Source organism: Anas platyrhynchos, chromosome 8 (assembly GCF_047663525.1).
Source record: "Anas platyrhynchos isolate ZD024472 breed Pekin duck chromosome 8, IASCAAS_PekinDuck_T2T, whole genome shotgun sequence".
NCBI classification, from domain to species: Eukaryota; Metazoa; Chordata; class Aves; order Anseriformes; family Anatidae; genus Anas; species Anas platyrhynchos.
In genome coordinates, this window is record NC_092594.1 from 36016902 (window position 1) to 36043977 (window position 27076).

General features: G+C 46.5%; 3 protein-coding genes across 4 annotated transcripts in view; 1 reads left to right on the plus strand and 2 right to left on the minus strand.

Annotated features, from left to right (window-relative positions):
* HOOK1 (hook microtubule tethering protein 1) overlaps positions 1–4075 on the plus strand; it is a 31023-nt gene extending 26948 nt beyond the window's left edge. For both annotated transcript variants that reach the window (XM_038182884.2, XM_027462676.3), the window contains exon 22: positions 390–4075. In XM_038182884.2, the coding sequence (XP_038038812.1) occupies positions 390–548 (159 nt within the window). In that variant the 3' untranslated portion in view covers positions 549–4075. The remainder of the gene's footprint in view (positions 1–389) is intronic.
* A 2688-nt stretch (positions 4076–6763) lies between these two features.
* On the minus strand, positions 6764–11647 carry CYP2J2 (cytochrome P450 family 2 subfamily J member 2). The gene is made up of 9 exons (XM_072041718.1): positions 11459–11647; positions 10719–10881; positions 10323–10472; positions 9706–9866; positions 9108–9284; positions 8732–8864; positions 8292–8479; positions 7660–7798; positions 6764–7391 (listed from the first exon to the last, which is right to left on the minus strand). The coding sequence occupies exons 1-9, from the start codon at positions 11645–11647 to the stop codon at positions 7216–7218; spliced, it is 1476 nt and encodes a 491-aa protein (XP_071897819.1). The 3' UTR covers positions 6764–7215.
* Positions 11648–12666: 1019 nt separating this feature from the next.
* Positions 12667–23055, minus strand: LOC101796247 (cytochrome P450 2J2). Its single transcript, XM_027462670.3, has 9 exons — positions 22791–23055; positions 21087–21249; positions 20334–20474; positions 18664–18824; positions 17702–17878; positions 17057–17198; positions 16695–16882; positions 15646–15784; positions 12667–15025 (listed from the first exon to the last, which is right to left on the minus strand). Exons 1-9 carry the CDS (start codon positions 22995–22997, stop codon positions 14847–14849), a joined length of 1497 nt encoding a protein of 498 aa, XP_027318471.1. The 5' UTR covers positions 22998–23055; the 3' UTR covers positions 12667–14846.
* Between the last annotated feature and the right edge of the window lie 4021 nt (positions 23056–27076).

Here is a 27076-nt window from a genome sequence, read left to right on the forward strand (position 1 = left end):
CCAGAGCCATCCTACAGCAGTGTTGTTGCAAAGTGTTTTATAAAGTTAGATTGCTATGAAAGGGACTAGAGAAAGTTTGTTTTCATTTGAATCAAAGCACAGAGTTTCATACAGACTGGGGAGGGAAATCAAACAATGAAAGTAAAATTAAATGTCATGCTTAATAAGGGAACAAGTTCACAGTGAACTAAAATTAACATTCTGTAATGAATGAATCTTATTTACTTCTGCATTGGTTTATACCTTGCATGGCACCACAAGGCTATATTAGAAATAAAATAAAAGCAATTATTTGTGCATATTACATAAACATTAGCTTTGTGTGTGAAAGATGACCCATTTTTCTTCTGTTTTGCTGTAGTGTTAAGTATTATCTAATTCATTTACAGAGCCTAACCCTCCAGAAACTAGGTATGGAAGCTAGACTTGTTGGCAGTAGTGGAGCCTGCAGAGATGGCCCAGGACGCTCCTTCCTAGCTCAACAACGTCACGTCACCAATACCAGAAGGAATCTCACTGTTAAAGTACCAGGTGCAACATCTGATTGAACCACAAGGACCATGAGGGAAACTCACAAGCTTAAGTGTCCTTAAAAGTTTTATAGCTTCCACTTCAACTACTTGATGAAAGAGGAGGTTATGATGGAGGGCAAATGTGAATTCAACATCAGAACCTAACAAGAAGTGATTAATTTGATCGGTGGTATCTAGAAGGTAGCACATAGCTTTCCAAGTAGAAGTAGATTTAATAACTGCAGTATGTATTTACAAGCACAACTTAAGATTTATATTTGCCTTCAGAATATATTGTAAATATAAAATTTGGCACTATATATTTAAAACTATTTAAAGTGTTTGGGCTAGAGAGTCGACTTTTGTAATAGGGAGATGTTATGCAAAAATGTACTTCAGGAAACTGGCAATATTTGACGTTTTTGCTAGGCTCTTCTGAAAATAAATTTAAAAGATCAGTACCAAGTTTTAAAAATGCTTTTTAAATAATATAAAATACAGTTTTAGAAGTAAGAAAATATTTGCATTTATTTAAAAAAAGAAGTCATACTAGTTGACTTGTATAAGAGAAGACAGGCTTTGTCATCTCAAGTCAGAGGCACAATTACTCAGTCTATTTAAATAACAATTAAGTTTGTGCATATATACACTAAGGAAAGCCTGTCTTTAAGATGTTGAATTCACCAAAGCTAAATAAGCTGACTTTTTTCCTGTTTAAGAAAAAAAAAATCTATTGTATTAACTCAAGTCTGGGCTATGTTTTAAAAGTCTGGAGTATTGGTACACTTCATTTATGGGTCGGGGAGAGTGAGAGGCCAGGGCGCAGGTAGTGGTGTGGGTGGGAAGGAAACCTGTGTATTTCCAGCTATTTATACAACCTCTTGAATAGAAATTAATTTTCTTCATTTTTAAATGTGGTTTCACTGCAGTTATTCTGAACTAATTGTGCTATGCAGGTAAATGAGAGATTGCTTTGCTAATTGTTGGCGGCAAAAATTATTTGTTGGCAGGGAGAAGAGTGCATAAACTGTAGTAGTTCCAGTATCTAGATCTAAGAAGATGAAATTGGGATTAATACCTGAAATTTGGGTGGGGGAAGTTGCTACCTTTCACAAAATTATGTCACTTTATTTACAAAGTGTCTTATTTTTGTTGCAAGCTGTATTTTTAAGAAGTTTGCTAATTCCATTCTTCTTTGCAAAGAGGCTAGAACAAACTCCTACCTGTGGTTAAACAAAATAAAATTGCAGCACCCCTTAAATGAATGCACTTAACACTACGTAGTTGAGGGTGCTGTTCCAGTCCAAAACCTAATGTAATTCTCAACCATATGCATGAGTGAAAGCATATGTCTGTCTGCACCTCTAAGGCCATCTTTTGAGAACTGGGTTCAGCTTTTCTTTTGCAGAATTTTCTGCTACTTTGAATATGTTTTGAATTGTGAATTCTGCGTAGTCTTGCAGATCGCATGCCCCTCAGTATGGCTTGCTATTTGATTTCTTCCTTCCCAAGCATCTTAATATTTTTCTTGGGCATTGTATGCAATGCTAGAGAAAAGGGAAGTATTCACTTTTAATACTTAGTAAGCGTTGCTTCTTAATTGAGGTGATGGCTTACAGTGTTAGATGTTTAGGCATTCTGTGAAAATTTCTCCTTGCAAAACTTACATCTACACGAGGCATTTAAAAGCCAGACTCGTGAAAGATGGTGGGAACAGAATATTGCAAACGAGCTGTTGTTGGACAGTTATGTCTGTCAGGTTGTGTTCTTCAGGACTCTGCTTTTTTGGACTACCTCTTGGGTTTTGAAGTCTTTTACTGCTGCAGTGATAGTATTTTTTTTATTATTATTATTAAGATAAAATTGCATATTTAATCTGTTAGTGGTGTGGGAGCTGGTGGTGAGCAGCAGAACATAAGCATTTTGCTAAGGCTTACTCTCACTTTTCTAAAGCCTAGTACTTTGGTGTGTTCTAGTGAAATGTGAAACTGTCACTGATGGTGTTGAATGGGTCTCAGCTTTTGTTCTTTACAGCATGAAAACTTTCATGGACATCCTTCAAGTATCATTTAGTTAATAGGCTTGATACATTCGTTGTTCTCACAGTGGTAGAGCTGTGTCTGTAGTTATATCAGGTGCTGAATAGTGAAAACCTTGGAGCAAATGTCTTTGATGTACGCTTCTCAAAACTGCAGACCCTGGGACCAAAAATGACCAAGAACCTCCCTATTGTTTAATTAGAAGCTTGTCTTCTGAGTAGGAATGAAAAAACTTAAATACTGAACTACTGCTGGGGATAAGCCTTTTTAGGGTGGGGTAGTCCCCAGGATTCTTATTGGGGATGCCAAAAATGAATCAGGTGTTCAGGTATTAGAAAAGATTTTACTTATTTGGGATTTTTTTGAACTGTTAAAACGTAAAAAACGTAAATGGCTAAATGCAATCTTATTTAGCGTTTCTTTGGGATTTTGAGAACCTGTGGAAGAGTGGCTATTTTATAGCTGGTTCAACTTGCATTATGTTCTGTGAATGAGGAACTGATCTGCAGAAATAAATATTTGATAAGCCATACTGTTGTATTCACTTCAGCTCATCTGGGTGTGCAGAAAGGATCGTAATAAATATCCTTTTAATATTAACTTCATTAATGTCAAACACGGCTACTATTGGAGTTGCTGTGTTCTGGCTAAATTTCATGTGGCACAACAGCAGAACGATGTTAATCTAAGTGCTGTTTGCAGTGTGCACCACTGCTAAGCTCTGGCCATTGCTGGGACAGAGCAAAGAAAGAGGCTGCTTGGTTCAGCAGCAGGATTAATTTGTGTCCTACCCAGATTTCACAGTTAAGAACAGATTCAAGTGATGAGTTGAAATCATGGAATATTGCTGAATTTAATCAGCACTATTAGTAATTTTGGTCGTTTTCTGGTAAAACGGGTAATACAGATCCAAAGAAGCAAAAATAAGTTCAGATTGACATATCATTTGTTAACTCATAATTTTCTTTATATGAGATTAAGAATAACTGCTATGGAAGAGAAGTATTTTGTAGCAATAATACAAATTCGGGGCTAGTAGGTTCTTCTTAAGGTGGATCAGGCAGCAGTTTTGAGAAGACTTGGAGCAGCTGTATTGTAGTGGATTAAGAAACAGATAAAAAAAAATTTTCACTGAACTCATTTTTTTTCCTTCATTAAATATATATGTATATGGGTATTCTATTTTATACAATATAAACTTACTTGGAAATAAGTAATATAAGCAATACCGATGTTTTATTTAAGTAGCCATAGTTTAGGAAATAGAAAATGAAAACAATTGTTTGAGTTTATAATGTCTAGTAAAATGATTTTCTTAAGACTTCCTTGCTTTTTTCCCCTTTCCCCCCACTAGTCAAGCTAGAGTTAAGATTTTCTGTGTATCAGTGTCTACATCATCAGTTTAAAACAAATGTAAACACTGTGTTGCATAGAACCTGAAAAGTTGCACTAATTTTTAATCTTTTTTGTTTTGTTTCTTTGGAAATAATTCTTTTATATTCACATAAAGATTTTTAAAAGTAATGTATTGGTGTCTTTATTCCAAGCAATGCCTTTAATGGTCCCCAGTTGCTGTAAGTATCCGTACTTGTAGGCAACGTATGAAGTGATTCTGCCCGTTGGTACAATCACGCTGTCCCAAATGTCCCACTGTGTGATACGTGTCTTACAGCAGCAAATCTGAGGTGTGCCGCCTTCGCCTTGTCTTTTCAGCTTGTTTCAGCTTACAGTTCTGCTTTTGTATGAAGCTGGTTCCCGCTCCTCAGTTGGCTGGCAGTCATCTGGTGAAGTGGAAAGGCTAAAGGCTGCTACAAATGAGCTGTCAAATGACTTATGTAATTGCTCATAGCTACTGAAACACGTTCAGATCTCTGCATGCTCTCCTCAGCCACACCGAAGAGGACACTGATGACACTGAGGTACCTGCTTCTGCAACCCCTGGCCCATTTTTGTTTGGAGAAAAAAAATGACTGCTTTCTTCAGTCTGCGTTGCAGGTTGTCAGTTTGACAACTTCCCTGTTCCTGAGCCCTAACCTCAACCTAGAAGTGAGACTGAGACCAGGCAGCCTCTCGGGCCTCTAGCACGAAGATAAGCAGGGAGAAAGTGGCAAGTTTCCTTCAGGGGCCTTGTTGCAGACCTGCTTTTACCACAGAGCTTGATTTTTCTTTTCTCTGAACCACGATCCTTGCCCTGAGCAGCCTGACATGTAAGCAAGCACTTGTATTGCCTGTTATCCATGAGGAGGGGGAGCTGAGGGATCTCCTGATGCAGAAGGGTCTTTGTGCTGCTGGAGATGTCCCAGTGAGGGGGAAGCAAATGGCCAGATACAGAAGAATCTCTCTTCTGTGTGCGTATGTGTTATTTCTAAGACAGGACTTAAAAACGCTTCCAGAGAACAAAACTGCAGGTGTTTATTTGAGGGAGAAGGGAAGGAAAGAGGTTATCAGCTGCACAGGAAGCCTGAGCCAAGCTGCAGGATGTTTTCAGCCAGTATCTGTGGCTCAGCTTGAGGGGAGCTGCTGTGGGCACGCACTGGGAGCCACTGCTGCCTTCCTGAGCAAGGGAGGAAGGAGCAGAGCATGGGATGCTGCATGCAGGGGGGCTGGTTTCCAGGTGCCTGGTTACCCAAAGCAGCATCCAAGTCAGCCCTGGGACCCTTTTTGCTTACACCTTTTCTGGTAGCTCCTTAGGAGACGAGCACTGTAGCTGGAGGCTTGCATTTTGAGGGAGAGATCTGCAGCAGTACAGACCCCGGTGCCGAGAAGGGGTGGGGGTGAGGTCAGCCACCCGTGTGAGATGGTTTAGGGGTGTGGGGGGGGATATGTAAGGAAATAGGAACAGGGATATGTAAATAGGAATAGGGATATGTAAGGAGATAGAGCTCTGTGCTCAGAGCTCTGTTTACCAAAGGCTTCCTTCCCCTCCAGGTCTCCCTTTGTATATAGCAGCAGCCTGGGAAAGGAAACTGGAAACTGAGCCAAGGAGGAGGGGAAAAAAGAAACAGCCACCTGCAGACTGGTAGTGCTTTGGGAGTAATGTGCACAACAGAAACATCACTGCTCCCACCTCCCCTTTCCAGCTGATTCTAGGCATTGAGCCCACTTCAACCCTTCCTTCCCCTTTTTGCTCTCATAAGGAAGGAAAAGAAAGAACGTAAGTTCAAAGGAACTTCCCTGTTTCTGTTGTGAAGGGAAGATGCGGGAGTCTCGCTGGGAGCAGGACAGGAGGGAAGCTGGGGTGGCTGCATGGCCGCGGACACGAGGGTGCAGGGAGAGGAGGGTCAGGGCTGGCTCATTCTTCTTCTAGTAGGAGCCTGGTCAAGCCTGCATCTTAAAAAATAGATTGGTTGGTTCCCACCATATGTGCTCACATCCCTGCCTTAGGGATCTGTGAACCAGGAGCCTCAAGTGCCAGAAATCGCATCTTAGTCCAACCTCTTGTCTTCCACCTGCCTGTGTCTGCCACAGAAAAGGAGAGGCAGAGCCTCCCTGCCAAGTCCTGCGCTCTAATGAGCCTTGCTAGAAGTGGCACAGCCCTTCTGAGCCAATGTACGACGGGTGTTAACCCTCAGCCAGTCCTGGGACACCTTCACCTGCCATGTGGTGGTTTTAGATGATAATTTGCCACCAGTGTTTTCTCCGTGCGTCGTGCTGGAGCTCCCCCCTCCACCCCGTGCATGCCAGCCCCTTGGAAACACAGAGCAGGTGAAGGGGGATGAGTTAGCACGTTCTGGGAGGCAGGGCCCTCCGCTTCTGTAGCTACAGATGTAGATTTTATATTTTAAAATATTTAAATTATTAATATAATTATTTACTTTATTATTGTATTATTATAAATAATTATTTAAATTATTTAAAATATTAAAATATTTATATTTTAAGAGAGGTCGGAAGCGGAGGGTACTGCCCGTGCTCTGTGTGGGTGTCACCTCATTAATTGCTGTGGTGTGCCCGAACCCAGCCACAGGCTTTTGTAGTCTTCCTGCTGGCTCACTGGTGTTGTTAGGGTCATTCATATTCATCAGGCCCGCATGAATTGCCTTCACTGTTCGTGTGCCAACCTCTCTGCTAACGGGGAGCGGTGGTGTGGCTCTGTGCGGCCACCTCTGCCCCAGCATCCCCATCCCCCAAAGCGCTGGCAGGACTGGTGTCCCCAGACAGTGCTGGGAAGTGCCTGAGCTGCTCTTCTCTTTGCAAAACGCTTTATGACAATAATGTTTCAGGAAGCATTTATTGATGCACAAGAGAGATGTTAGGTTTTCTGTTTGTTTTTTTGTTTACAAATTATTTGCCAAAGATAAAGCAAAAAATGTTACCAGTTGCTACCTGTATTAATGTTGTAAAACAAGTGCTAACAGTGAGAACATTGCATTCTCTAAAGCATTGCTAATTTTCTTGCCAAGGTGATCTCTGGCCATCCATCATAAAATGAAGAAATCCCTCAGTCCCTCATTCATTGCACAGCTGTGCTGCAAGCCCAAAAAGTGCCCTGGCAGATCCTGTACTAACTGCCTTTCTGATCTGATACAGACTGCAAGGTCTGTCTGTAAGAAGAAATGATTTTGCGATTGCTTTAAAAGAAAAACCAGCCTCTCCCTGCAGGCAGGAGGTTGGCACCTTGCAGCCAAGCTGCTCCCTCTCCAAGAAGTGTGGCCACAGCTTGCCTACCGCGGCACGGCGCAGATCTTGTAGGGCTGGGGTGCCAGCGTTATGCCCAGCCTGAACTGGAGGTTGAGGGTGGTGTCCGGCGGAGCCTGGATGGTGAATTTCTGGAGCAGCGTTGTGAAGAAGAGGAAGAGCTCGGTGCGTGCCAGCAGCTCACCCAGGCAGGCACGTTTCCCTGCGGAGACAGCCACCCACCTTCAGCCTTCACTGCCTGCCGCCTTGTTTTCTCTGCCAAAAAAGCCTCCCCCTGCAGGAGCGTCACCCAGCCCACACCGCCTTGCCCACGTCACGCTTCAAAGACCAGTTTTGCACCCAAACTGAGCTTCCCAAGGTGCTACAGCACAGGCTGCCCCCAGCCTGGGTGGCTTGCTGTCTCCATTGTGCAGCTGGAAGACCCAGTCCAGTGATTCAGGACGGAAGCACCCAAATCCAGCAAATCTTACCTACAGAAAATGGCATAAATGCCTCCCTTTTCCAGAACTGGCCATCCTTCAGGAAATGCTCAGGGTTAAAAGTGTTTGGGGTTTCCCACTCCTCCTTGTCAAACATCACAGAGGTTATATTTGGGATCATAACAGTGCCCTGAGAGGAGAAAAAGAAAACCACTTTGCACCTTCTCTGCTGCTGCCAACAGGAGGCGGATTTTTATCCTCCCTTCTCCTTCCCATGAAGAGCATCGATAGTCAAAGCTGTTGCGAGTATTTATCACCCATCACGTGGCTGGATTGTGATCATTATATACCTACAACCTTCTGTCATCTGCAGTGTTTTTGTTTGCTGCAACCACAGGCCGAAGTTCACCTAAACCACAGCAGTGTGATAAGGGATCCCTGCCTGAGTGGTGCGCGCAGGGGCCCTGCCCCATGGCGTTCAGCCCGGGTGTGCACGATTCACCCTGCTCCAGGATGGTGTTTGGACAGAGAAACCCCCACGGGATCGCTAGGAGTGAGCTCTGCGAGGGGTAGGGATGCTGTGGGTTGGTGCCTCCTGCCTGCGAGCGAGTGGCCCTGCCCCGAAACTGTGCCTGGGAGGTGGAGTCTCCTCCTTGCACCTCGGTGCTCAGGAGTGGAGTTACCTTGGGCACGAGGAAGCCAGCCAGGACCGTGTCCTTCACTGTCAGCCTGGGCACGTTGAAGGGGATGATGTTGCTTTTCCTCTGCACCTCGTGGATGACAGCGTTGGTGTAGGGCATCTTGTTCCTGTCCTCCAGGGCTGGCTGCCGTGACTGCCCGATCACTGCATCGATCTCGGCCTGCACGCGGGCTGTTTGGGAAGAGCAAGGATCAGCCAAGATGTAGCAAAAACATTAAAAAAACAACACGGGGACAATGTGGGGTGTTTGCCGTGAGGCTCCCTGAAGGACCAGCCCAGGTCAGCCATGGAGCACCAAGGGAGGCCTGGAAAAAAATGTTTTTACCTTGAGTGCAGGGGGATTCCTGTTTTTTTCTCTCAAAGAGAGTCTCCCATCGAGCTGTGAGAGTTAAAACCAAGCAAAAGTCCCGTTGCTAACTGTACCTTGAATTTCGGGATAGATGGCCATGTAGAGTAGAGCCCAGCGGATAGTAGTGGAGGTGGTCTCGGTCCCGGCAAAGAACAGGTCGAGTGTGCACGCCACCAGGTTTTCCTCACGCAAGTTGCTGCTGTTGGGCTTCACAAAAAGGTGTGTTAGTGCTGCACGAACAGCGAGGACTTGCCTGCACCACATCTGCACCACGTCAACCCCAAGGGCTTTGGTAGAAGCCCCAAGCCCCATACAGCCCCATCCCACCGATGGGTCCATCCTAAGCACAGCTATGGCCACCCCTGCAGCTCAGATGGAGAATTTGGGCTCGTTTCTTGTCCCTCCTGACTTTTAATCCCCACTGCAGAAGGGTTTGCTCTGCTTGCTGACCTTGGTCATCTCCTCCAGGTAGCTGTCGATGAAGTCCCGGCTCTCTGAGGGGTTCCGGTCCTCCTTGTGTTTTTCGATCCTCTCAATCACAAAATTTTTCATCAACTTCCAGTTCCTAAAAATGTTTTGGTGGGATCCAGGCAGGAACTGTACTATTGTGGGGAAAAAGTTGTACAGCTTTGGACAGAAAAGAAAAAGAGCAAATTGAGTAAAGGGCTGGAAAACCACTTCCATTTTCAAAGCTTGAGAAGCTTGCACTGCCACGCTTGCTACACTGCTGGAGTAGGTGGAAATAACTTAGCTCCGGGAAAGCATTACAAAAAAAATTGGTGTCTCTGTTATGAGAGTGACTGGTGCACTACTCAGTCACAGTGGGGCCTGCAGCTTCACCAGGATGCCTCCAGGGAGCGAGAGGGGCCACACAGCTGTGGGAACCCACATGGAAAACCTGGTCCCAGAGCAGAGGAGAACATCTGGGCTTGGCCTACCCTCTACGTTCAGTGACAGAAAGGCTGCAGGTTTTGAGGTTGACTCCAGAGAAGCAACCATGGCCTTGAAAAACTGCCTGCTGACTGTGCTGGTGGCAGGAGGGCTGTACCTGGCTCATAAAGGTCCCGTGGAGTCTAACTGTTTCTTCCATCAGCTGCAGCAGTTTCTGGAATTCCTCATCGTGGTACTCAAACCGATTGCCGAAGACGATGGAGCAGATGACGTTTGAGACTGCGTTATTGATTTTAAAGTGAGGGTCGAAGGGATTCCCTGGAGAAGGAAAAGGGAACAATCAATTCTCTTCCAGTCTCCACAAAAAAGGAGGAGGAAACACAGTCATCAGAGGTAAAATATTCCACAAGTAGAAGTGAAGTGAGTGGCCCCTGGTGGGCACCCTGCTGGAGATCTTTGTTTGGAAAGGAAGGTTGGAAATGCCTGCAGAAGAGCAAATGCCATTTGGATAAACTGGAGACATTGGTGCTTATAGGCACACGAGATTTTATAAATATTGCAATGGAACAGTAAGCCAAAGGTGGGCTTTGGGCACTACCTCGCTGCAGCCATCAGTTAATTGGAGGGCAAAACGCTCCTGGAATGAAGCTGGGATGCTGGCAGGGTGCTGGCATTGCGTGTGAGCGGAGGTATTTTCAGCAGGCATTAGCACGCAGTGAGTCACGGGGGAAATTTTAATGGGCCAGACTGGTTTCTGTGTGACATGGTCCTCACCCTGCTCCTCCCTGAACGCCTCGGCGAGGAATCTGCTCTCCTCCTGTATCCGCTCCTCCAGGCTCCTCTTCCCCAGGCCAAAGTTTCGGAAGGTGCTCAAGGTGAACCTCCTCTGCTGCTTCCACAGGTGCCCGTTGGAGGAGATCAGCCCTGGCAGACACAGCCCACCGTGAGCAAAGGCAGGTGCCCTCTCCAGGGGGAAGAAGCGTGAGGGCTCTGCCTTTCCCAAGGAGGAGCAGGACCTCTGCCCCTTCCTCCTGGGGTGCGCCCGTGCCCATGGCTCTGGTTGGCATCAGTGCCAAACCATGGCACTGTCCCCCAGCCTCATTCCTGGGCACTTTTTCGGGGTCAGCACCATGATTGGGGCTCAGACACATGTCCCCAGTGGTAACTCACCCAAGCTGCTGAAGACCTCTGCACTGATAGGCACTTCAGGGCGATCCAAGAAGTTGTCTCCCTGGGTTACAAGGACTTCCTTGACCAGCTGCAGCCCGCTTACAACTACTGATCTCTGTCTGCCAAGTTCCATGCTGAAGATGTTCCCGTATTTGTCGATAAGCTGGGAAAAGGGTAATTAAATAAAAGGGGATTCATTCACAAAGAATTTGTCTGTTGGGACAGGGACAGCCCTGGTGTCCTGCAGTGAAGGACAGGAACATTTGCAATGCAAAATTGCAAATGGGGAAGCTAAGCTTAGGAGAGAAGAGGGGATGGTTGCACAAGCATAGGCTTGATTGCATGTGATCTCTCCTCATTTTCTGAATCAGTGTTCAGGAGTTGGTGTACATGTGAAATAAACCAAGTAAAGCTCTCCAGGTTGCATTTTCCGGGCCTTGCAAGCCTCAGCTGAGTTAAACAACTCTTGTTTCACGCCCTCCCCAAAGCCTTTTCACTCCTATCTGATGCACCTGCAGCCGCGGTTGGACCCGTGGCATTGTGCCATGCCCTTTATTCATTGACTGGCTCCTTGTACCTGGGCAAACTTCATCTACGTTGCTGCTGATTGAGAGCCAAGCTCCTGGCCCCCTGGGTGAGCCCTCCGAGTCCTCGTGGGCTGTGGGGCTTTGTTGGGTTGGGTTGGGATGGGTTGGGTTGGGTTGGGTTGACCCCCGTGCAATGCTGCAAACACCCCTTACCTTCTGCATCGTGACTAGAGGGTCTGACAAGTTCAGAAATTGCGTGTTTCCCACAAAGGGGAAGGCAAAGGGGCTTGGGGGGTAACCCTTGGGCTTTCTCCGCTTCATGTAGTCAGCGACGAGCAGGAAGACGAAGAGGAAGACGAAGAGCACCTGGAAGGAGATGCCATCCCAGACGAGGCGCAGCATTGGTGGTGGCGAGCTCGGCACACAGCAGGGCAGGGAAGGTGTGCGGGTGAAGCGGGGGGCACACAGAGCCGTGCGGTGAGGCTGGGGCTGGCCTGGCCTCCAGGTGGCCTTCGGACTCCTGCCCCCTCAGGTTTCGTGAGGCCTGTTTGATTAAATCCCTTCCTGAGCCAACTCACACATCAACTCTGATCCCATTAAAACTACCCCACGAAACAGCACCTCCCGTCCCCCTCTCTCCTCCCACCTCCCCACTGCCGCCTTACAAAGCCCCAGAGATCAGCCTCCTCCTGCAGAGCACAGAAACGAGTCTTGCAGGGCAGGGATTAAACCCTCCTGGCACCGCCGCCGTCCCCTCACCGTGACGGTCCCGGCCCCTGTCCAAGCACCTCTCGCTGTCCTCGCTCGCGGCAACTGCCTCTTGGTACACACAGTCCTAGAGTGAGCCGGGTTCAGCTGGGATGTGCGATATAAGGTTGCACAAAACCTTGACAAGCTTGCTGACTCACGGGGCGAGGGTACGTCTCCGCGTGGTGGTGAGGGTAGGATGTGAACTCGTCTGCACTCTGAAGCAGCTTCTAGGAATGGTCGCGTCCTGCCCCAGCGGTGACGCTAGCCCTGCTCCCAGCCCGCAGACTTCCCTTCCCGCTGCTTTTGCTAATGAGGCCGGGTCCCGCTGCCACCCGAGTGTCTGACCACGCACACACCACGCTTCATTTTCACGTACGTTAGGATGGAGGAGCCAGCTCCAGCTGCTTCGCTCTGGGGACATCCGGAGCTGACAGCAACGCAGAGATGGCCAAGTGCCACAGGGGCACTCCATGTGCAAGGGGGCGAGGCTGCTGCGTGACCCGCACACCTGATAAACTTGGACAAGCTGAATCGCTGCTCTGCCATGGAGCTTAAAGGGGAAAGGGCCTGTTTTAGGGGAACACCTCTTTTTATCTCTGGCTTTCAAGCACACTTAGGCATCGGCATGCGGAAATGCACACGTTCCCTTTCACTCACATGAGATGTTCCACTCATAAAATAAACACGTAATAAACAAGTTCATGCCTCCTGTCTTTATTGCATGGGGTCTTTACAAACTTTTTTTTTCCTTCTTTTTTTTCTCTTTTTTTTTTTTTTCCTTTTTTTTTCCCGTTTATTTTTACCACTGAATTGGGGGAAAAAATAAAAGCGTGCAACCGTTTATTCTCTCCCACGAAGCAGTGTGAGAGTGTGAGTAGAGAAGGAAGCATTATAAGCATTAACGTAACAGGGAAAGGCAAGTTTAAAGTGGAAGGGATCAAAATTTGTTTGTGAAGCCAATGCAAACAAAACAAGCTGTACCCACACACCAGAGGTCAGACCTGCACCGGAATGGATAAAAATGGAGAGAAACCAGTGTCCAGTCCTGAGTGGCTCTGAAAACTCCATAGGTGGAAAAAGCCCACAGATCTTTTTTTTTTTTTTTTTTTACTCTATTAGGAAAAAACGAAAAAAAAAAAATTAAAAAGGCACCTTAGGCACCTGTAACCGCGAAACATTAATTAAAACTACAGTAGGATTAAAGCAACCGGTTAGAGTCCGGCTGCGAGAGCAGTGGGAGGCGCAGGGCTGAGCAGAGGACTCTCCCATGTGGCCCAGATCTGCCACTGCACAGCGAGGGCTCCGAGCCCAGGGGAAAGGAAACACGAATTAATCCAGCTTTCCTGTGAAATAACCAGTGTCCTGCAAGTGTGCACGCAGAAAAGTCACTTACAAATGGTCAGAGGGAAAAAAAGAGTGGAAAAGGTCTGTGCTGTGACTATTAAAGCACATAGGAGACAATATGGGATTTCTAAGTGTTAAAGTCTGGTTGCATAACTGGAAAAATTCCCCACTAGTCACATACTCAGTGGGCTTTTTTCCAGGGAGGCCCCAGTGTGGGCAGGAGCAGGGTCTCTGTCACGGCCCTGTGCCGTGCCCCAGGGCCACCTGCTGAGCTTGGGGCTGCAGAGAGGCCTCTGAGCATGGCCCCAGGGCTTTTCTTCCATGTCGTGTGTTTTACGAGCACAGACCTCTCGGCTGTGAGAAAAATCGCAATAATTTTCTTCAGACAGGATCTTCTGTGAAGCTATTTTATTTGCAGTTGCAATGGTGGGCGTCCTGCCAATTAGGAGCACGTTACAGTAACCGTGTCATAACCTTTTATTCCCCGTTACCCAACACCTGATCATCTCCCCTGTTTCCTCACTGGCAGAGTACTACAGGTTCACAAGCTACTCGACGCTCCTCTATACCATATATGTACAATTGTTTTTGATCGACTCTTTAATTTATCCTTTTTTTCTTTTTTTTATGTTTTGAGAACTTGTGGTCTTTTTTTTTTTTTTTTTTTCTTTTTTACTCTTCCCACACTGCTCATCCTGTTTTTCTTAGTCTTTTACCTTATTTTGGAACACTGAGGCCTTCTACTGTCTACTTATCTGCTTAGCACTTCTCTTTGTTATGGCTACACAACTCTCTCTGATCACAGAAAGTTAGTTTTCTGCTGCAAAAACACACTCTACTTCAAAAAACATGTTCTACTGCAAAAACACATCTTAGTTTCTCATACGGGATAAGCCTTTCCTGCTCGTACAATTTCAATATCGTATTTCTGGAGACCTGCTGGAGACGCAGCTCCTTGTGCCATCCTGCTTGGGCTGCTACTACCACCTTGTAACCTCCTTAAAATTTCCACATATATGGGAGTAAAAAATGCATGTTTCCTCTGCAAAAATGTCTGCTTAGATATGGGCTTTCCATAGGAAAAGCAAGCAGCGTTGTGAGGGTGTTGTGAGGAATGTGCAGTCCCCAGGCCTGAGGCCTCCTGAGGCTCAGGATCTGCTGTGACACCCTGGGTGTCCATAATGGTGCTGGGCAAGAGCCCAGAACTTTCTGGGAGCTGCTGAGGGTGGAGATGAAATCATAGGGCTTTAGAGTTCATGTATTTTATCAAACTGATAGAGGGAGGGGGCAGGAGATAAAGGGAAGTGTCCCAAAGGCTTTCCTTATCGCAGTGTGCAGAGTGCGGCCCTCCTACCCTTGCTACCACTGCCCGCAGGTCAAGCAAGGCCGCTGGGTGCTAGATGTCTGTGACTCGACGTTGCAGCCCAAAATCTAAGGGGGTGGTTGGGAAATGGGGCATTTTCCAGTGCGTGAGGAGCCAAAGCAGCAAGGAGGGGGCTCAGGAGCATCAGCAGCGAGGCAGAGCGCAGAGCTGGAAGGGCCTTGGGCAGCGCGTGAGGCTGAGCGTGAAGGCGAAGCTCAGCTTGGCACCGGCTGGCACCTGGAAGGTGAATTTCTGCAGCAGGGCGGTGAAGAAGATGAAGAGCTCGGTCCTGGCCAGCTGCTCCCCTGGACAAGCCCGCTTGCCTGGAAAAGCAGGAAAAAATCTGCACTGTGTGTGGAGCGAGGTTTAAGCATTGTCCTTGATAGCTGCTGCAGCAGCCCCTGGGGAGTTGTGTTGTGCAAGGAGATGGGGGCTTGAAGGGGCTGTGGGGCCAGTGGGACATGAGGGAGGGCGATGTCTGGGGTCTGAGGGGCCTGGTTTGGGGTCTCCACTGCCTCCAGGCTTCTCTCGCCTGCGCTGGATTGCACGGGCTGCAGGAGCTTTTCTTCCTAGCAAGGTTAGGTGGCAATGTTCACCCACACATCGTACAGAAACCGTCCCCAGAAGTTTCCTGCTCTGCAAACAGCAGCGGTTGTTCGGATGGGCGAAGAGGGGAGACTCGTCAAAAAAAAAACAGAGCCCATTTACACAGCTCTTGCAGGAGGAAAAAGCCTTATTTTTCATCCTGCAATAACAGAATTGATTTCCCTTCGGCTCAGAGCAGTCGATATTAATTGCCAGGGGATTTTCACTGTGGGAAATGCCAGGCATGGGCTGCTATTAGAGGCAGAAAGCTGGACATGGAGCAGTTCCCCCTGCTCTGGCAGGGGGAAAAAAGAAAGCGTTGCAAACAGCAAACCCATCTCCCCATACATCTTACTACCTGCAGAGAAGGGCAGGAAAGCCTCCCGCCTCCTGTACTGGCCGTTCTCCAGGAAATGTTCAGGATTAAAGGTGTCTGGGGTCTCCCACACGTTTTTGTCAAACATTATCGAAGTCAGGCTGGTCATCACCGTGGTGCCCTGCAAGAGGTGGAGGAAGCAGGAGTTTGCATGGGGAAGAAGAGCCGATGTGCTGTCAGACTAGTTTATTATTAGCTCTGCTCTACACACAAAGTAAACTACTAAGCACAACATGTTTTTCCTAACCAACATGGTTAAATGAGGGTGAAAGCCTGCAGGATTGTTCACTTCTATGTGCCACGGTCTATCACTGTGCTGTTGATCTGTACCTTGTGCTGCTGTCACTGGTGATGTTAACATAAACCAACTTTAAACCAATAAAATTGTGTTCCCAGAGGAATTGGAAGCAACTTAACCAAATAATTTTTTTTATTGATCCTTTTCACTGTGCTTTTTATTAAAACTGTGTCTGGTTTACCTTCACATCCTCTGTCAGAGAAAGAAAAATATTCCAATCAATGTGCAGCAAAATGCCCAGATTTTTCATTTTTAATTTACCAAGAAACAACTAATCATGTCCATGGAAGACACTCAATCTATCCAAATCTCATATTTGCTTTCATAATGCCAGAACAACGTATACACGTCAATAAGTATTACTTGGCTTTTATCGAGTGCTACTTTTAATAGATTATTTTTAATACTCTGTGGAATTAACAAATCCAAGCTGCTTGCTTTCCTATTTTTCTTGGGCCTCTGCTCATGTAATTCATGGAAGGCATCTTGTATGAAACAAAACTTTGTAAAACTGAAAGTTATGACCAACACAAGAGGATCTTACAATTCTCCCCTGTAAGGAGGCGAGACCCGTAACAGCCCTACAGTGTCCATCAGGACAGCTCCTGTTTTCTACAGAGCTGAGATATCTCTGTTAGATCCTGCAGGCTGGTGCCTCCAGGTGAGATTTGGGACTGGGGCCGTGAAGACCCCATGCTGGTGGGGTGAGGAGGGGGCTGCTGTCCTGGCATACTTTGGGCAGGTGGAAGCCAGCCAGGGTGGTGTCGCTGGTGGACATCCTGGGTACCCCCAGCGGCACGATGTTGCCCATCCGCAGCACTTCGCTCAGCACCGCGCTGGTGTAGGGCATGTGCTCCTTGTCCTCCACGGTGGGCTGGCGGCACTGGCCGATCACGGCGTCAATTTCGAGCTGCACTTTCTCTACAGAAACCAAACAAAAAAAAAAAATACAAAAAAGAACTATGCTCAAAAAGTTCCCAATAAGAAAGCTGGACCACAGGCCTGTCCAACATGGTGAACCTGGAAACAACTCCATTTTCTGTTTCAATTATCTGTTTTGGGGCTGTATAGTGATGGACACATTGGTGGCCCTACCCTGAATGTGGGGGTACGCGGCCATGTAGAGCAGAGCCCAGCGGATGGCAGTCGCCGTCGTCTCCGTCCCAGTCAGGAAGAGGTCCAGGGTGGAGCAGAGCAGGTTTTCCTCGTGGAAATAAGAGCTTGTGTCACCCTTAAACTTGGGTAAAAAGAAAAGAGTGGAAGTCCTTAGTAGGAAGGGGATGCTTTCAAAACCCAAATCCAAAGCCATCTGTCTGTAACTCGAGTCTTTTATTATACCACCCTTGGACTTCGAAATTGTTATCCCTTACTGTCATTAAAGTGTGAGGTTTCCCCCAAAGCCTGCCTCAAAGTCTGCTGTATTGCAACTTTTAAAAGCAGGTAGCATTTCTAAATGTGAAGTTTCACCACAACAAGCACCGTCCTGTGAGTTCTCACAGAAACCTAAACACATTCCCTGAGAAACCTCCTACATCGCGTGACAGAATGAAAAATGGAAGAAGATAAAGTGTAAATACTTCCAAATGAAAAATAAAAATAAAAAAAATCTGTGCATTTTCAAAATGATCAGACTCCTGCTGCTGCTCAAGTTGGATGTGAACGAGAAGGCCCCTCTAACAAAACTGCCTTGAGCCTTGTCTGCTCGTTTTTGGGGTTAAGCTTTAGGTATTTCCCTCTCACCTTCTCTATTTCCTTCAGGTAACAGTCAATGTAATCGCCAGACTCAGACTGGTCCAACTCCTCCTTGTGTTTCATGATCACACCCTTCACAAAGCGCTGAAGTTTCTCCCAGTGCCTGAAGATTTTCTGGAAGGGCCCTGGTAGCCATCTCATTATCAAAGGAAAAGCGTTATACAGCTGGTGAGAAATCAGAACAGAAGAGCACTTCTTGGGTTAAAAAGAAAAGCAGGGCATGACAGCTGAGACGGTACTACAATTTATTAGCTCCGCTTGCTATCAGGAAAAAAAAACAGTTTTGCTACAAAGGTCAATATAGTTACACATGCAAGCAAGTAGAAACAAGATAAGAATAAGGCAGATGTTTACTGCTGATGAAGTTTTCTGACACTGGGTGGCCGACGCTGTCACCTCTTGCAAAGGGCAGGTTGGAAGTGGCTGCTGGGGTCAGAAATGAGTGTCAGAGAGAGCAAGAACTGACCCAGCCCACAGCATACGGCCATGCAGGAGCTATGGCATCCAGTCCCAGAGCTGCCTGCTTTCTTATAAACCATGCCTCTGAGTTCTTCTGGTCATAAAATAAAAGTATTTGAGAAGCTGGCTGGGAAAGGGGTGGGGGAGGAGGGAATTTTCACTGAGTGCTATGAATATTTCCTCTTCTTTTGGTAGAAACACAGTGACTTTAAAGATTTTTCTGTTGCTTTTCTGTTCTGTCAGGTATAAGGTTGGCTTTACAATCCCACAATCTTTTTTGTCCATGTGCCTCAATAATTTTAACTTGCTTGCCTGCATTCCTGATGGATTTAATGGATTAACCCAGCCTCATGTAAAACAATACCCATGATCATTTCCCTTATAGCACGACCTTTTTTTACAGGGAAAAACAGATTACTTCAGTACCGTAGAAACTTGTTTCCAAGCACTTACATGGAGCTGAAGTTACAAAAGTGGCAGACTGGCTTTACCTGGCCCCAGAAGCTTCCTATGAGCAGCAGTGTTTCCACAAGCAAGTGCAGCAACTCCTGGAAGTTATTGTCATGGTAGTCGAACCGGTTCCCAAAAGTTATGGAACAGATAATGTTTGAAACAGCGCTGTTAATTTTGTAATGAGGGTCAAATGGTTGTCCTGGAGGGAACAAAATGAAAGCCACGGAGCTTGTTCTTAACTCTCAGATAAAACATTCTGTACTCGACCTACAGATGTGAAGCTGGGGTGAGACCTCCCCTGCCTCTCACCAGTGGTGGTGCTGAGGCTTTGCCCCATGTCTTGGGCTCCCCAAAACCCTATCACCCTGCTGAAAGTTGAGCACTGTGTGCCACAGTGCCCTCTCCCTGAGGACATCCCCTTCCCTCGAACCCAGGCTGCTGGCACACACTGATGTTAACACAGAGCTGCTGAAGCTGGGTCTGAAAGGCTTCCCAGGGAAAACAAGCAGGTATGGGTTTGTGTGCTCCAATGTGGTTTTGGTGTCCATCTTAAACACCGAGAGAGCCTGGGGCAGGGAGCTCAAGACAAATCACACTGCAGAAATGCCTTTATGCTGGCCTTTGTGAAAATCCAGAGATGGCTCATGTGGCCCATAGGCTCCTAAAAGAGTGTTGTGTGGCCTGATGCTCATCGCACCTGCTTTCCTCAGGAGGGCTATCGAGCAGAGGCCATCATCTCCTCGGGCATGTTTAGGCAGCCCAGAGCTGCTTGCCGTGACACAAGAGCCTAAAAGCAGTAATGAGTCCTGCACAGCCCTGAGCTGCTGTCGATACTGTGGGGAGCATCGCGTTGAAATGCAAGGCACCACGCACAGGACTGCTGATCTCTCCACTCCGTGAGAAAGTAATTAAGCTGGGCTGGTGCTCAGATACCGGAGTGATGGACATGATCACTATTTGTCATTACTAATGGGAAGAAAGGCCCAAAACAGCAGCTTAATTAGTTTATTGATTAGGACCGTAAAGGACTATAATCAATTGGCAACATGAAGTATTTGGACTGTTCAGTGCAACAGCAATTAAAATGGAGCAAGTTCAGTATATAATTTCACAATTCCTATTTAGATCTTTCTTGTTTACTATATATAGCTCCATAGAATTAGCTAAACCCCATCTGCTTCTATTTAAAGCTGAAGTGCAGCATCACCCATGTACCAACATACAAATTATTCTTACTAATATCCCTCTGGCAGTTCTTAAAAGCTGGACCATAAAAGAGCAAGGCACATGCTTCATCTGTGCATGATACAAAAGGAAAGCCTGACTAAACAAGTTTTAAAATACTTTGCAAAACCAGGGACAGGCAGAGGTTAACGCCTTTGAGCGTACGTGCTTGTTATCATGAGAGCTGCATTTATACCTTCGCAGGGTAGAGAAAAGGCTTTCTTAGCCACATAAACATCAGCACTTTAATAAACACCTAGCATATATTTGCTTAATATTAATAAGGAAGGAATGAAATTGGGGACCTGAGGTCTGGAAGAAGTTCTAAAAGGCACAGTGTGGAAGCATAAGATAGAAATTTGTGCTATTGTAGGAATGGCCTGCATGTTAGGAGTCACACCGGGGGAAGTTTTACTTCTCTCCCTTCATCTGGCAAAAGGCTAGGTGAAAGGTTTGGGCACGGTGCTGCACGTGGGCTGCCTACCTTTCTCTTCCTCGATCGCCTCCACAAGATACCGGCTCTCCTCTTGCACTTTTTCCTCAAAACTTACAGCAATGCTTTTCAGTGTTGCTGAAGCAAACTTTCTCTGCTGCCTCCATATATGCCCATTTGATGATATGAGCCCTGTGGGCGGAAAAAGCAAGCAAAGATTCTGTGTTGAATATGGGTGGTGGGATTCAGAAATGGCCATTGGTCTTATAAACCCCAGACCAAAGCAAACAAGAACTGCAGACATTGAGAAACCATAGCTTTGCCTGGGAATTAAAATTCAAGACTAATTGGCTTATGCTAAAGATCTAGCTTTATGGATTTGCTACTTTGTCACTTTGCGTGGGAAAAAAAGGTGTAAGCCAAAATACTCTAAGTACTATCACGCTGTTGGCAGAGCTGCAGGCAGGAGCTCCATACCCCGCCTCTGGAGCTATGTGCAGCCTGGGCAGAGAAAGGCAAGGGGAAAACTCTTCAAGTGTGCCCATCACAAGTGGACAGCTTGCTTTTATGTGTCATCTTTCATCCAGGTCATTACCTGATTTTGAGCCCAGCATCATCCCTAAACCCCAGACAAATTCAAATATACACCTGTGAGGTTATTAGACCCACTTCAGCACTTGCCTTCTGTGCACAAACTTTTATTGGCACGGTTACCGAGGGTTGAATTCAGCCTTCTTTCACTCTGATTGTTATCACTGCAAGTAGATGAAATGTTTGTGGCAAAATCTCGGAAGCTGTACTTACCAAAGCCTCTAAAAATTTCTTGGAGAAGTGGAATATTTGGCCGATCTGCAAATATTTCAGCCTGGTGGACAAGAGCTTCTCTCACCATCTGGTACCCACTGACTACCACAAAAGTCAGACTTCCAAACTGCACGCTGAAAATCTTCCCATAGCGAGCGGAGAGCTGAAAGAGAGTTCATTGCCCTCTGAGTGCAAGAAGATGGAGATTTTCAGAACTAGCCTGGAGAAGGCCTGCATCTGACTTTGAATTTAGTTCCACTTGGAGCAATGGGGTGGACCTAAGAAAAATGCAAACCCAAATCTTCCGCAGGTCCCACACAACCTCAACTATTCTGTGAAGGCTGGAGATGGCATAGGAAATGTTAGTGAGCTGTATGCAGTGCAGGAGGGCTGGTTTGCTCATATTCTTTAATAGGTACGAAATGGCTTTCATCCAGCTGTTATTAATTGTAACAAAGGCCTTTTTTGCTTTGTGGACTGATGGGCACCTGTTTCTCCTTCACAATAAGCAAAGGCACCCCCTGGGTCTCCAAGCCAAGGCTCTTGCTGCTGAGAGCAGGGCACAACACATAGTCCTCTTCACCAACTTTGTCTGAAGTAGTGAGGCTTCTTGCTCCAGCTATCACACTTGGAAAGTGGCTCCAACTGCTGATGCTTAGAAAACTTCCTCTAATTTTAAGCCTGAATGCATTTATAGCCAATTTATAGCCATTTTCCTTGCATGGACATTGCTAGCATTATTCTCTCCTCTGCAGTACTTAACTCCCTGATGTATAAGAGCAAAGGACAATTATGCCCTCTCTTGGGCTCTGCTTTGCCAACGTCTCAGTCCATGTACTCCTAGGTGTGACTCTGTAAGAGGGACACACACGGTCACCCTGAACTGACCTGGTGACTTACGAAATCTGCCTGAGGTCAAATGGTCAGCTCTGTCATTGTATGTGCGTAAATTAATGCGATTAATTTTATTAGTAACAACTATGCATCATTGACCCAATATCCCGCGCATACTGTCTCAGCCTTCCTCAAAGGTTCCCCTGGTGACAGCTATGCTAGTGGGCTGTGAAAATCTGGGGTAGATAGGATGGTGTCAATCTTTTAAGTAAAAGTGAGAGACAAAAAGTCACTAAAAAGGTATTTGCAACCAGCATGCCAGAACCTTTTCTCCCACTTTTTCAGACAAGGTACACAGCGTGTGTCATTGGCTATGGTGGGAGTCAAAGCTCTGAAAACCTTTCTAGAGCTATCTCTGCCTCTTCCTGTGGTACAGAAGCAGCCATGGAGAAGGTTAACTCTGGGCCTTAATGTTTATTTCAGATGTAATGGGGCAAATTGTTGGCCTCTGAACAAAGACAACTTCGAGACATGATCTGCATTGTCCTAACAATTAGTTTTTCACATAGCAATTGCCATCCCTCCCCCGGTCTGGCATGGCTCCTCCAAACCCTTCCTGGGCTCATGCACAAAATGGCCATGGTCCAACGGGAAGAAAGAGGAGGCTTTCCTCTGGTACGAGTTTCTTTTCCGTCAAACCTTCCAACTCCCATGGAAGAGGAGGTGGTGGTAAGGGATAAAACCAAGAATTATTGCTATCATACATGGTTAATATACAGCTTGTTCTTCAGGACCTACCTTTGCTTTGCAGGTTAGGTGACAAAAGTCACTGAGGAGGTAAAATATTATCAGTAGGAGAAATGTCCTTACCTTCTGCATCTCAAGATGGAGGGGCTGCCTTAAGTCCACAATGGTTCCCACAAAAGGAAAGAGCTGTGGCCCTGGAGGGAAATTCCTGGGACGCCTCTTTCTCACAAAGTCAGTAATCAAAAGGAATGTGACAAGCATCACCAAGAGCATCCAACTGTTCAGCTTTTCCAACAAAGAAACCAAAATGGGCCAAAGCTGAAGCTCCATGCTTGCTGGTGAACTCACAGGTTTTCATCCCAGGAAGGGACTTGATGTTGGTGTTAGACTTGCTGAAACAGGAGTAAGAAAGGACTAGAAGGAAAAATAGCTAGGATGCCTATAGCTGACTGGGACAGGACTCACCATAGGCAAGCTGCTTTTGCATGTATGGCTAGTGCCAGACCACTTGCTAAATAAGTTTAAACATTGGGACCTCCAAAAACAACCCCCAAAACTCCACTGTTTGCCAAACAAAAGCGATCTTTCAAACATTTAGCTTTACATCCGTGTCAAGTCCCTGGTTTTCTTATAGAAGAAAATTGCTCCCTTCTGCCCTTAACAAAGAGCTCCTTTATACAGATACCCAACCAGGATTATAAGCATTACAAACATTTGAGGTTAAGTGAAAGCGGCTTACTTAGCTAATTACATATGGTGGGCGTTGCATAATTTAAAAACTGTAAGGCATCTGAGGTGATGGACAGCCTGCAAGTCGCTGAGGTGCTGATCCTGTTAACTGCTAAGCGCCGTCTGTGAAGGGCTAGATGCCTTCAACGCCCTCCAAAGCCTTCCTGGCTTTGCTGGCGTCGGGTGAAGTTCGGGCAAGGGAAGAACCGCAAGAGCCCAAGGCTCTGCCCAGCCACTTAGATGAGAGCTAAAGGAGCTTAATTTCAGGAGTGAGAACATAGGCTCCTGTGCTTGCCGGCTAAAGGAGAGATTGGAATTTACGTTTTTTTAATCTCCTGGGTTTCCGAAAATCTCCTCCGAGTAAAGCTTCATGCTGTCCAGGAGAAGACTGCAATGGTCTGATGGTGACATCTGTGTCCATGAATCAACCTTGCCAGCTGCCAATATTTTCGCAGTATTTTTTAACCTTTTAAGAACTGTACTGTGCAAACAAGCTACATTTGAACTGTTGATGATGATTTTCAAAAAGACTTGCCCAGAAATTATGGTAAGAAGGTTAGCATGGTAAATTTTTATTGTGTTCAGCACTTTTCAGAAAGCTTTGACTTATAAGAAAAAAAAAAAAAAAGAAAAAAAAAAAGCAGATTTTCACAGGAAGTAATCTTTGGGCAAAAAATGATATTTCTCTAGTCTTTTAACTCGTTTGAAAGCTTTGCTGTCCATGTCTTTCACTGCCTTGGACTGTGGTGCCAGTGGGAGCACACGCAACCTGTACGACAGACCTGTGCCTTAGGTACTGTAGGATTCCTTCCCAAGGGTAATGCCTATCTGCAACTCAACACTTCTTGGTTTGAAATACTATTTACAGGTTTCTGGATGGTATTAGGCACAAACTGAGGAGCAGCACTGGGAGAAATATCCCACATCAGTGGTCTGCAATGTGTATTTTACCCCCCACTGTAGCACAGCTGTGAGGAGCAGTGGTTGGACATTCTTTGCTTGTCCCCGTGCCAGCACACCTGAGGTGCTCCTCTTCCACCCATCTGCATCAATGCACCTTCCTGGTGTGGCGAGCTGAGCCTCGGAGGCTAAATCAGGATAGTGGGCTCGTGCTCTTCATCCTGGCATCGGGGAGATGACTCGGTTGGTGGAGGTGTCAGCCTACAGCATGCTCAAAGGGACTGTGATGATAAGGCGTCAACTTCTGCTAGCCCAGTTTCACTCCTCTGTTCTTCGCTATGCCATATGATTTGTCAGCATGCACACAGAGTGCAGATCCCTCTACCACTTGTGGCTGCTGTGAATTGGGCTACGTGCAAAGCCAAGGTGTTAATGTGTTCTTCTGGGTGGTGTTGTGGGGGTGGATGCATCGTGGTTGACAGGAGAAATGTTATTTTTAGCTGGAGGAGCACATTTTGCATGTACTCACATGTGTCTTGTCAGTCAGAAACCTCATGCCTATTACTTTGCCTTGAAGCTTCACATGTCCAAAAGCATCTCTTCACAAAGTCCTTCACATGTTAGATTTACCAGAAATGAGGGAAGGGCATTCTGGTACTACCATGGCTCTCCTAACCTTGGTAGACAACAACACCAGCATGTTGCCAAACTGCATTGCAACGATGCTGTTTTGGGTCCCATTTTTTAATCAACTCAGCTCACGGTGATGTGCACATCCCCAAAGCACTCAGGAAGCGATAGCACTTCGGTGTGTGGGCAATGCAGAGGTGCAGGACAATTCCTATTTTTGCAATCTCTACAGAACCCTTTGCTGTAACATCCTGGTCACCTGGAGGATGAACCTGTGTCTCTGGTCCTCACCATGAGCACAAGAACATCAGTCTTCAGTGTTCCTAATTGCCCAGATGTGAATTAATGTGAGATAAGGACAGTACGATGACACCTAATAGGGAGCAGATGTAAATCCACCTTCCCCAGTTCCTCCTAGGATGCCTCTTCTGACCCCAGTACACAACTTTTTGGCCACCTCACCTGAGCTTGTGGACACGGGGTAGATAGATACACTGTGCCATATTGCATGGACACACACCCATCGCTGCTTAAATATTAAGGCATCTTGAACAGCCAACAGACAGAAATTGGCCCATATGCTTTGTACCTTCTTCCCTGGCTAGATGTCTAACTGTGTGCAGAAGGTTTTGAAACACAAAGAGAAACATTCTGTTAAAAACGCAATTACCATTTGTTTTTCAAGATATAGTATCCCATTATTTTTTCCAGAGAAGTGAAATTCAATAAGGTTACAACAGAATGTAGTCCAACAGTTACCGTACTTTCAGAGCATTATTTAAGCTACAGAATTTCTTAATGATTAGAAACATATGTAGGAAAAATCACATGCAAAATGAGAGTGACTGGAGACAATTTTCCCCCCGAACACTTTTTTTTTCAGTCAAGTAACAACTCTGCGGTTCCCCTCGCAGCCTGCAAGGCTTCGAGGAGGCTGGAGGTGTGAGATCCCCACCTGCCTGGGGAGCTGCATGCTCGGGTCATGTCAACCAACAGGCTCCAGCAAAGTCAAAGGAACCACGGCATATTTTGCTGCTCTTTCTTCCTCACATCAGAGCTGAAAGGGTTTTCACCATGAGCAAGCTGGTGAACAGCAGGGACCACCCCAATATTTGTGCTAGGGCCATGTCCCAAAGGGCTTTGTGCGCGCACAGCTGCTGTTTCTTGATCCAACCCAGGTGGGTCCTGACTGACCCAGGGGCAATGGCAGCTTTGGACACTCATTTTCTTCCAGAATTTGCATTATTAAATCTCGTGAAATCCACAGCAGATTTGTAATTGCAGAAATTGAGGAGCTGAGAGTCGCGGGGCACCTGTACCTCCCAGAGCAAGCTCTGGATGATATGCTTGAACCCAGTGTTTATACAGGGGTAAAGCTCAAGTTCCTCGTTTTGGGTGACTTCACTGGGACATAAGTGCTCCCATGGGAGCGCAGGGCTCAAATACCCCTGGTGGTCTGACTCCAAGCCCTGAAATCAGGGAGGACAGTCCGTATTTACTGCCGGGCATGCATGGCAAATACTCAAGTGCCTCCAATTTTCCATCTTCTCTTTCTTCTACTGATGAGCAGATGCAAATATTCTCCCACAGGCCTCTCACCCATTATCTCCTGGCCACAATCAAGTTTCCAGCATGAATTACAGCTATCAGACAGGCAACTCTCACCATGAGCAGGTAAACTGAGGCATTATGAGCCTAAGCCAAGGGGTGTGAGTACACCTACAAAGGAGCCCGTGGTGCAACCCAGGAAGGATGCCAGAGGATGGCACACTTGGTCCCCTTCTGAAATAGACCAAAATTTCCCTTTTCTGCCATAGGAGGCAGTTGTGGTGAAGGGCTTTTGTTCACATTTGTCAGCCAGATAATTAAATGCAGGTTGCAGGAACACTGTGGGGAGCACTCCTTGTGCCCCCACAACCCAGCTCACCCCCACTTTTTGGTCTTTGGGATGAGATTTTATTTTCTTCTCAGCCAGGGGCTGCATTGCCTTTGCCAGCCCCATTCAGCGACGTGCCCTGCGTGGATGCATCGAGTCAGATTTTGGGGGTGCCAGGCCGTGCTCGTGGCATGCCAGCATCAGTTCCCTGCATCAGAGCTCTTCCTTCGGCTCCCAGCAAACCTCCAAAACGCTCTCCTTCCTAAGATGCACC

Coding starts and splice junctions, on each gene's coding strand:
- LOC101796247 (XM_027462670.3), bottom strand. CDS start 22,997: ATGGAGCTTCAGCTTTGGCCCATTTTGGTTTCTTTGTTGGAAAAGCTG. Junction 20,475..21,086: donor AGAAATTTTTAGAGGCTTTG/GTAAGTACAGCT, acceptor TTCCGCCCACAG/GGCTCATATCATCAAATGGG. Junction 15,026..15,645: donor TTTCCTGCCCTTCTCTGCAG/GTAGTAAGATGT, acceptor CTGCTTTTCCAG/GCAAGCGGGCTTGTCCAGGG.
- CYP2J2 (XM_072041718.1), bottom strand. CDS start 11,647: ATGCTGCGCCTCGTCTGGGATGGCATCTCCTTCCAGGTGCTCTTCGTC. Junction 10,882..11,458: donor CTCTAGTCACGATGCAGAAG/GTAAGGGGTGTT, acceptor CCCTTTTCCCAG/CTTATCGACAAATACGGGAA. Junction 10,473..10,718: donor AGAGGTCTTCAGCAGCTTGG/GTGAGTTACCAC, acceptor TGTGTCTGCCAG/GGCTGATCTCCTCCAACGGG.